Source organism: Silene latifolia, chromosome 8 (assembly GCF_048544455.1).
Source record: "Silene latifolia isolate original U9 population chromosome 8, ASM4854445v1, whole genome shotgun sequence".
Lineage (NCBI taxonomy): Eukaryota > Viridiplantae > Streptophyta > Magnoliopsida > Caryophyllales > Caryophyllaceae > Silene > Silene latifolia.
In genome coordinates this window covers 93,638,595-93,649,978 of record NC_133533.1, presented here as the reverse complement: position 1 = coordinate 93,649,978, position 11,384 = coordinate 93,638,595, and the positions used below count along the sequence as shown (strand labels likewise).

Genomic DNA, 11,384 nt, shown 5'->3' with positions numbered 1-11,384 from the left:
ATAGCTATTGTAACATCACTTATTTTCGGCTAAATTAAAACTAACTTTTACATAAAACACTCGGCGAAATACAGAGATATTATATCTAATATAAAAAGTTTTTCTTACAAAATATCTCTTAAAAAAAACAAAATTAAAGGAACTAAACTTTTACAGACTCCTTAAATAAAATCTTGTCTTCAAATAAAATCCTTTAGAACAGCCAGCGGAAGCAACCTGAAAATGAAAGCAGAAGACAGAAAGGAACTACCCTCATGACGAGTAGCCCCGAAGGGAGAAAACACGTCAGCCGGAAAGCTGAGTAACAGATAATACCTCAATATAAGCAGCTTAGTTTTGGTTATGGCGTGGAAACAAGCACATGTAAAAAAAAAACACAGAGTATAATAAAAACACTCCCCAGTCACTATCTAGTAACTCAAACCATCTGAGTTCTAATTCCATAATATATTAAACTTTATTGTCCCAAACTCCCAATAATTAACCAAGTCTCAACTCATTACTTTGTCTTACTCATTACTCTGTCTGATAATATCACACTCCCTAGTAACCAGATATCGTATTCTCATCGCCTACCATAAGACCAGGACAAGGGGTGAGTGAACTGGCGGATAAGACCGCAAAACAATACTTCCATCTCAATATCGATTTCAAACTCCAGTAACCCAACAACCATGGTCGCACTGGACCGTAAACATAACTCAGGTCAATAGAAAAATAACTCATAACTCAATACCAGTAACGAATTTCCATCTCAATTTCAATATCGATATTGTCAAAGTTCTTAATAGAACTGCTCAACACCTTGAGTATAAAACTCTTCGTAATATGACCATATTTCATAAAATAGTTCTTGTCATAATACAATTACTCTACCAGGTCATCAGTAGTAGGTTTACAGAATCTCTTAAGCAATGCTAGGAGTTACACTTTCTTAATTGCATACCAATCATAGGTACTCCAACACACACATTAAGCCTACCCTCCAAAAGGGATAAACAGTATATGACATCATAGAAAGGTTATTCTTAACAATTAAGCGCTGCTCTCGGCCATCTAATTTAGACTTACTCATCTCATAATATAACCCGACTCACAAACAATGTAAATAAAATCAACCGATTATAAATATTTATACTTGCACAAAAATAATACAACAATACAATCAAATTAAATTTGCACAACCGAACTCCAATAAATAGAAACAATTATCACGTATCACATATAACCCCGAACGATAATATAGTAATAGGATCAGTACAATCTTGTTACCTTTGTTTCCGTAAACAATCTGACTACGTTGTTCCGAAAGATAGCCAACAACATAGATGTTCAATTGGATAAGTAAATAAGGCAAAGTGATGATGATGGTGTACCAAGTCCCACTGAATAGGAATGACAAACTGATGGGTGTTTTATTGGGATTGTATACTAGAAGGCAAGGGATAATTATTATTAATTTATAATATCACGGGGGAGTAAAAAGCCTTAGAGAGAAAAAAAACCTAGAGAATCCATGCATGGCATGCTGTGCCGCTATTGATTTCTGTGCCCATGGCCAGGAAATCAATACAGCAGAGGCAAAGACAAATGACTCTACGTGGGAGGAGCATCCCTCCTACGTCTGAGGTGAAGAATTTGGAAGAAACTGTAGAAGAACAGATGGTTTCAGAAAGCCCTAATAGTGCAAGGAATGGACCTAATGTCGAGATGGAAGGCAGAACAAAAAATATCCATGAAGTGGTAGCGATACCAGAGTTGGTAGTAGAGACGGATACTGAATCAGAAGAAGAAGAAGAAGAAGAAGAAGAAGAGAATATTACTGTAAGTGAGAATGAGGAGGAAAAGGAGGATGATTAACAGAGCATAGATACACAAGAAAATGTTCCTGAAACAGGGAGTGAAGCGATGCTGCAGTTGGACCAGGAAGATGTTGCAGAAGAAATAGAGTATTGGCAACAAGCTGTTGTATGCTTCATTTTGGGAGCTAATCCACCTTGGGAAATAGTTGAAGGTTTTATAAGACGAATTTGGACAAGGTTTAACATAGAAAAGATCTCATTCTTGCCCAATGGGATATTCCTGGTTAGATTTAAAACGATGGAAATGAAAGAGAAGGTCCTTGCATCAGGACACTATCTTTTTGACAATAAGCCAATGATTATGAAAGCTTGGGAAAGAGACATGGAGATGACTAAAGAGGATGTCAAATGTGTTCATGCGTGGATAAGATTGCATAGGCTGCCTCTGAAATTATGGGGAAAGGGTTTACCAAAAATTGCAGGTATTGTAGGCAAACATGTTAAGAATGATACAGCTACTGAGGAGAGAACTAGGCTGGGATTTGCCCGTGTTATGGTAGAGATGTTAGTTGATCAGGAGCTGCCAGCCAAAATAGCTTTCAAGGATGAGCATGGGATAGTGAATCAAATTGAAGTTGAATATGAATGGAAGCCCATCAAATGCATGAAATGTCAAGGCATGGGGCATGATCAGGAACAATGTAGGAAAGACAAACTGGTTAAAGTGAAGACTTTGGTCAAGAATGTTTGGAGACCAGTTGTGAATAACGATAAGCTCAAGAAGGCTATATAAGAAATGCAAGTGATCCCAAGTAAACCTATAAATTCCCCATCCAAGTTGATCCAATCTCCAATAAAGAGATTGGTACTTTTGAGAAGGGGAGACAGTGAGCAGGAAAGGGCAAAGGATGGTTATAGCAGGGAGACTTTTGGTGCACATTCATACAAAGACGTACTCAAATCTCCTGGTAAACCTGGTGCAATTGGAAATGGTAGTGTTAACCCTCCCATTTTATCTAATGGATAGTATAGGGTTCTAGAACGTGAGGCGAATGAATAGAGTAGGAAAACAGAAGGCTGATAATTTCTTTTTACAAAATAAAGGTGTTGGTTTATTTGGCCTATTAGAAACTAAAATAAAGAGTAAAGCTTTTCATAAAGTTGTAAATAATTTTAATAATTGGTGCATATCTACTAATAGTGGATATCACAATGGAGGAAGGATTTGGATTCTTTGGCAGCCTAGGTCTTTTGGGGTTCACTTTCTGGAGTACAATACCCAATTTATCCACATGAAGGTATAATCATTAGTGAGTAGGACTGTTTTCTACTTGATTATGGTGTATTAATGATAGAGCTCCTCTTTGGGGACATTTGAGGAGAATTTCAGGGACTATTGTTGGACCATGGGCTATAGCAGGAGATTTTAATTGTGTACTGGCAGCAAATGAGAGAGTTGGCGGCAATGTACCTTCCTCTGAGATGGAGCCATTTTGGGATTGTGTGGCTGACTATGGTGTCTGGTCGGACTATGTCTTTTCGGTTACTTGTCGTTAGGAGCACCTAGACCAAAACACAATTTATAACTTCACAAACAACTCTACAATTAGTAAAGAGGCAAGTAAAGGTCGGATCCCAAGGGACGGGAATTGAGATGAGATTTCTATTGCAACTAGTCGTGTCTTAGGGGTGTCACAATTGAGGTTTGACGTAGAAGGTCACTAAACTAAATAGCAATGAAAGTAAACAAGCAAGATGAATTAAACAAGGTTGTAAACAATTGATAAAAAGCACTAGGGTGTCATGGGGTCATAGGGAATTCATGGGAATTGATCATACAAACATATTCTCAAGTTATAAGCAAGCAATTATTGTTGCGATGGATTGAGTTGGTTTATATCTTACAATCCTAGGAAAGTTTGGGTCCAGGAGCCGAATCGATTAGATTGTACAAAACCTACAAGTCGACTTAATCGTCCCTACTCAACAATATGCATGGTCTAATGAGACTCGAGTTGGTTTATGTCTTACAAGTCTCATTGAAAAGATAGGTGATGGGTAAAAAATGCAAGGATTCATAGGCTCACACTTCATCAAACATAACATGTGCATAAGTTGAGATCACAACAAGCAAGCAAATAAACTATGAAAGCATATTAATTTAAGCATGAATCATTCCCCATGTTGGTTTCCCCTAATTAGCCATTAACCCTAGCTAAGGAAACTACTCACTCATTATCATGTTGAACATGCTAGCAAGGTTGTCAATCATACCAACAAAGTGAAACATGATGAATAAATGAAAGTGATTAACAATAATTAAAGAGGGATTAAGAGAATTATACCTACTAATGACCAATAATAAAGCAAAGAATAAAAGAAGTACTTGATGCTTGATTGAGAGGTTGTCAATCTCCCACTAATAACCCAAATAATCTTCAATTACCCAAAATAAAGGATGAACAAGAGAGAGATTAAAGAAATAAAACTTGTATTAAAACTTGATTAATTGTTGATTACAAGATTAAAGAGAGGTTTGATTGATATTAACTACACTAAAGATTGCTAAGAAGAACATGATCTTCTAATTAGACTAATGGGCTATTTATAGTGGGGATTAGGTGGATGAATTAGGGTTAACTAAGGGCTTAAATGACAATTAAGTCCCTACTTAAGGAAACGCCAGTCTTTTTGGAAAGACTCCGGTCTCTAGGGAGACTCCGGTCTCTAGAAAAAGATGTGCATCTTTCTTTGAAGCTTGAAGAAGACGAAATGGGTCTGCCTGGGAATCCGGGCGTCTTTAGCACGGGACGGGTGGATTCGGTGGTTTCTGCCCGGACGTCTTGGGGTGAAGACGGGCGTCTTCTGGAGCTGCTGCCCGGGCGTCTTGGGGAGGAGACGGACGGATTGTGGTGGTGGAGACGGGCTTCTTCTGGGGAAGACGCACGGATTGCTGGACAGTCTCGTTTCTTCTTCTTTTCTTCCTTTTTCTTCATAAGATCCTTGGGGATTTCCTCAGGGATGCAAGGATCTTTTCTCATCATTGCCCATCTACTATAGTATGTACAAAGGCCTTCTAATCTTGTCTCTGCTTGATGCTTGGTCATTGAATTCAATCAATTTAGTCTCGTTTTGCCATGAAAATGCAAGGTTTGCACTCCTTTCCTACCAAGGGATCAAAACCTCAAAGAATATTCAAAACAAAGAACTAAAGACAATAAATGACCCAAATATGCACTAAAAAGCATGGGAACAAGGCTAATTCGGGGACTAAATATGCTCTGATTATGGTCACATCAAATATCGCCAAACCGAACCTTTGCTCGTCCCGAGTAAAGAGGTGACAAAGACTAGGACCATTATTTAAACTAACCTAATAACATAGCCGATATGAGACAATTAGCGGGTCTCACTCCGCCCCTTCAACTCACAACAAGACAACCATGAGGTAGGATGCCTTCTTGCAAGGCAAGGTGGGTCTTGCCAAAATGGCGACACATCCAAACATTAAGCACACAAAATCAAATAATGGATGCATCTACAAAAGAATAGCCACTTTCCTCATCTAAGTGGCGGAAATTATCTACAAGGGAAGCAATTCAAGGGTACACACTCCTTCATAGATGAAATTTCTTCAAACTACTAAGCCTAGAAGGATACCAATAAATCACCTCCAAGTTGTGTCAAGCTAGGGTACCTTTGTCCTCAATCGTTAAATGCTTTTGTCAAGAGTAGACTCCCTATGGTGTTAGAAACACTGGAGGATCGCGGAATTCCCCCTCTTGCCTAGACAAGAATAAGGGTCGTCCCCTCTCTACCATGCACAAAAATTGATACGATGGATAAAGGGATCGATAGATATTTGAGTTCACTTTGGGAGTTTGCTTTGTTTTTGTTTTTCCCCCCAATTTCCTGTGGCATATAACATTTGAGAACACTTTCTTGCCATTTCTTTTTGATTTTTGGCATTTTAACACTTGACAACTTTCAACTTTTCTTTGCATTTGTTTTTGAACATTTTCAAAGTCACCCCATATGTAGTGAGGGTGGCTTATATTTGAAGCTTGTAGGAGTTCTATTTTTGCTCCTCTTTTCAATTGATGTATTTTTGCAAACTTTCTTTCACTTTTCATTTCATTGAACTCAAATTGATTTCTTTTTGTGCCCATTCCCTTTGATGACAAAAATGTGGTAGAACATGGATGAATGATGGTTTCATGGTTTCAAGGGTCAACTTGGAATAAACGGTAGCCAAGGAGTGATCACACCACAAGGTACTCTTGACTAGGCCTTAATCCATGGGTCAAAGGATACTAGCATGACACATCCTAGGGTGTTTTACAAGTATTCTAACAAGCAAAGTCTTAAGAAGAAAAAGCATCTACTAGGGCCTATATACACTTGTCAAGCTTCCCAAGTAGACGGTTTCACAAAATTTTTCTAACATGCAAACTACATGCCATGATGCAACTAACATTTAAACATCCTAATGCAAATGGTTCTACCAACTAATATGGCATATAAACTAAATGCAAGTCATAAGTTCACATTGTTATACCGCATCAATCAAAATAAAGCCACATAGTCATTAACATAAAGAGGAAAAAGGAGATTGGAAAGATCATACCATGCGGTCTTCAATATCCTCATGTCTCGGATGTGGCGTAGTCGATCAATGTGACCAAGGATAGAACAAACACAATATATACAACAAAATATACATGACTACACTACAAAGGAAATGAACTTGTTTTTGGTTTTTCAATTTTTCAAATTTTTATGGTTTTATCGAAATTTTTCAATTTTTTTGGATTTTTGAATAAAAGTTAAGTTAGAATTCCCCATCCCCACACTAATATGGGCATTGTCCTCAATGGCCAAAATGATGGGAAATCATGCAAGCATGATGCATGAATTCTACACTAAATGCAAGCTACACTAATCTACACTACATGATGCATGGGTTTTTGTTTATGACGGAGAGCGTAATTTAGATTACCTCCCGTTGCGTATGCATGTACTTCTCCAAACCGAGTTAGACATTATTTCTAATGTCCTAAAGTTGGGTGTAGTTCATGCACACAAGATGCAATGCATGAAACTAAATTTGTCATTTTGGATTTTCAAAAGTGGGAACAATAAAATAAGAACACCTCAATAGGGCCGAGGTGTTAGTCCTCTATGTTGCTAGGACTACTCCAACCATGATCAAGATTTAATAAAATACAAGTTAACAAAACATAAAAACTCTTCCAAGAAAATTGAAAATTAAAGAGAGGAGATGAGGAAACTTCACTTAAACTTGAGATGGGTGCCTCACGCCCGCTCCATCTAGCTATGAAGTAATCCTCTAGAGATCGTCGTCATCTCCATCTAGATCACAATCCCATATCTCCTTTTATTCATCACTCATATTCGGGTCCATGAACTCGTCCTCTTCACTTTCAAGCTCCACCGTGTCCCCTCCGCAAGAATTGTTGCTCCCTTCCTCTTGTCTCCCGTTTGCCCCTTTATTGGCCCTCTCCGAATTGGGGAAGAGTAAGTCCATTTGTGACCAAGAGGGAAATGCTCCCTCCTCACTAACCTTTCCCCTATTAATCATATCGTGGTATTGAGGATAGAGTGCATAGTAATTGTCCACGGTAGCTTCATATTGGAGGAAGTGCAAATCTTGTAGAATTCCCGTGACAAAGTAATCACGAGGAATGATAAAGGGTTTGGGATGGTTATACGGTTGATAAGGAAATGGGTAGGGAGGCACTTTGATCTTCTCATCTTGAGATTGTTGCTCTTGTTGTTGTTGTTGGGGATTTGAAGGTGGTGGTGCTTGTCTTGCTTGGGTTGGGTTTGGAGGGATGAGGTAGGATGGGATTGGTGATAAAGGTCCTCTTCTTGGGGAAATTCGTGGTAGGCCGGTCATTGGTAGATAAATAGGATCACTTCCTTTCGTTATCCACTTGATCCGCTTATCAACCCCCTCAAGGGTTATCCAATGATGATGAATAAGAAGAAGATCTTCATTTATCCTTGTGTTTCCCGAAAGAGGAGCATACTCATTATTCTCATTGAATCTCGGATTGAAATGCTTCGCAAGCCTAGTAATGAGCCCTCCATTTACAATGTGTTTCATCCCATCATCATCACCATTCCTAAACTTTGCCCATTTTTCGAGTAGCACAAGAGGCGCATTGAAGTGGTACACACTTCTTCCTTGAATATTGAGGTAAGATTCCATGAACACAAGATCAAGTTGATTCACAATTGTCGGATCTCGGCGAGCAAGGAGGGTGCCGGAGAGGAACCGGTAAGTGAGTCTCAAAATCGGATTTTGAATATGAAAAGCGAGACACTCCTTGGTTTGTATGAAATCTCGGCCGGTCATGGCCCTCCATAAAGGTTCAACACTGTATTTCTTTGGTTTCGATGTCCGGGTAGGCGAAACATCGAGACCAAGCACATTTGCGAATTCCACAAGGGTCATCATTCTTGAAACATTTTCCAACCTAAATTCTATGCATATTGTTTTATTCAAGGTTGTAATCTTCAATAAGCTAAAAAATTCAAGCACAAGGGATCGGTAAGTTTGCTCATACATGTGGAAAAGGGTAGAGAGACCAAATACTTCAAAGAGAGCTTCCACTTGGTGATAAATCCCAAGTTTCCTTAAAGTATTATGACATAAAAACTTAGTAGGGGGAATGTTCTTACTAAGAAGCCGGTGGAAGACTAGTCTTTGCACATCATTGACAAATTCAACATTTGAGAAGTCATCAAGTCTTGTAAGATCCACAATTTCTTCATGCTCCCTTCTTAATGTGTTGATGTGGGAGGTAGAAGAACTTCCTCTTACCCTTGGTCTTCTCCTATCCCTAAAAGAAGATCTCCTTGGTGCCATTCTTTGATTATTGATCTGGGATTTTTGATTTGTTAAAGAATAATGATGCTCCTTGTGGATTGAATGTTGCCTTTGAAACCCTAGGAATTTGGGGCTTTTTGATTTTGTGGGGTAAAAGAGTGATTGGGATATGCTTTGGAGTCATAAGGAGGTGGGTTTTTATAATACAAGTGGAAGGAAGGGTGATGTGTCACAAACTATGTGGTGGGGTGTAATAAAATTAAAAAAAGTCGGACCAAATTATCGCAGGAAGACGGGAGGATTCGAGCTGAAGACGCTCGGATTCCAGCTTTTCGGGACGGGCGGATTTAAGTGAAGACACCCGGATTCTGTCACAGTTAACTTTCCAAAAATATGACGCCTCCAAGACGGGCGTCCCGATCCCAAGACGCTCGGATTCTTCTTAAAGGAGACGAGCGTCTTTTCCCAAAGACAGACGGATTCTGAGAAAGTGAGATTTCATGAAATGCACAGGCAAAAAGACGGCCGTCTTTCTGCAAACACGGGCGGATTCCTCGAGACGAGCGTCTTCCCTGCTGAGACGCTCGGATTCTTCGACAGTCCTAAAATTTTTAATTTCACAGCTTAAAGGGACGGACGGATTCTTCCCAAAACGTACGGATTCCAGCAGGACGGGCGGATTCCAATGAAGACGCTCGGGTTCAAGCTGCGAATTTTTCCTTTGATTTCCTTTCCTCTCATAGATGCTTCCCCACAATTGAAGATTAGTTCCTTCCTTCATTCAAAATTCGTTAGTGACCCTCCCTCACTTACTCTCATAAAAAGAGTTTATGTTTATGATTAAAGAAATGCAATAAAGTTATAAATACAAGTTAGAGGGTTAGTATATTTACAAGTGGTGGTTTAGGGAGGACTCCACCAAACTCTCCCTTTTGATGGTTCTTTCAAGGATGAGAAGGTCCGAGGTAGGTGACCTCGACCTCTCCAATAAATGCTCCCTCATAGTATGGCTTCAACCTTTGACCATTGACTTTGAACTTGCTTCCATCCTCCGCCTTGATTTCAAAATCTCTATATTTTCCAACTTCGGTTATCACATAGGGGCCCATCCATCTAGAGTTCAACTTTCCCGGAAAGAGTCGGTAGCGGGAATTGAATAGAAGGACTTTGTCCCCCTTGTGCAAGGCCTTTTGTCTAATCCTCTTGTCATGGAGCAATTTCGTCCTTTCTTTGTAAATCTGGGCGTTTTCATAGGATTGTAGTTGGAATTCCTCCAACTCTTGAATTTGAATCATCCTCTTTTGGCCAATCAATTTGAGATCAAGATTAAGTGCTCGTATTGCCCAAAAAGCTTTGTACTCCAATTCGATTGGCAAATGACATTCTTTTCCATAGACAAGCTTGTAAGGGGAGGCTCCTATGGGAGTCTTATAGGCCGTCCTATAAGCCCAAAGAGCATCATCAAGCTTTGTGCTCCAATCTTTTCGGGTCTTGTTCACAACTTTCTCAAGGATTTGTTTGATCTCTCTATTTGAAACTTCAACTTGACCGCTTGTTTGAGGATGGTATCCCAAGCCGGTTCTATGTTGAACACCATATTTGGTCAAAAGAGATGCAAGTTTCTTCTCATGAAAGTGCGTTCCTCCATCACTTATGACTGCTCTAGGAACTCCAAATCTTGGGAAGATTATTTTCTTAACGAGCTTGGTGGCCGTTTTTGCATCATCATTTGGAGTGGCAATTGCCTCCACCCACTTTGAGACGTAGTCTACGGCCACAAGGATGTACTTATTCCCATTGAAAGTCACAAACAGACCTTGGTAGTCGATCCCCCAAACATCGAAGATCTCCACCTCTAGAATGCCCCTTTGTGGCATTTCGTTCCTCCAAGAGATATTCCCCGTTCTTTGACAAGCGTCATAATGAATGATGAATTCTCTTGTGTCTTGAAACATTGTAGGCCAATAGAAGCCCGATTGAAGAATTTTTGCAATGGTCCTCCTTGCTCCATGGTGTCCACCGTAGGGTGATGAGTGACACCCTTCCAAGATTCCTTGGACTTCCCATTGAGGGATGCATTTCCGGTAGAGCCCATCACTACACTCCTTGTAGAGGTTTGGGTCATCCCAAAAGTACCTCTTTACTTCGAATAGGAACCTTTTTCTTTGGTTGTGGTTCAAATTTGGAGGGAGTACTTTTCCAACAATATAGTTAGCATAATCGGCAAATCATGGGGTGATGTGCCTTTCAAGTTGTGTTTGAATGGCCATCAAAATATCGTCGGGAAATGAGTCATTGATCGGGGTTTCTCCTTGTTCATCGTGAAACCGGATCATTGACAAGTGATCCGCCACTACATTTTCGGCTCCTTTCTTGTCTCTTATTTCTAAGTCAAATTCTTGAAGAAGTAGAATCCATCTCAACAACCTTGGTTTTGCCTTCTTCTTTATCAAGAGATGTCGGAGAGCACGATGATCCGAAAAGACAATCACCTTGGATCCAAGTAAGTAGGAACGGAATTTGTCCAAAGCATAGACAATGGCAAGAAGCTCCTTCTCGGTGGTATCGTAATTCACTTGGGAGGGATCAAGAGTCTTGATTATATAGTATATGGCATGAAGAGCTCTTCCTACCCGTTGGCCAAGAACCGCTCCAACGGCGTAGTTACTAGCATCACACATAATCTCGAACGGTAGTTCCCAATTTGGAGGTTGAATGATCGGCGC

General features: G+C 39.8%; 1 protein-coding gene across 1 annotated transcript; it reads left to right on the top strand.

Moving 5' to 3' along the window:
* The first annotated feature begins 1,908 nt into the window (after window positions 1–1,908).
* On the top strand, window positions 1,909–2,595 carry LOC141595534 (uncharacterized). The gene has a single exon (XM_074415498.1). It carries the CDS (start codon window positions 1,909–1,911, stop codon window positions 2,593–2,595), a length of 687 nt encoding a protein of 228 aa, XP_074271599.1.
* Window positions 2,596–11,384: the final 8,789 nt, after the last annotated feature.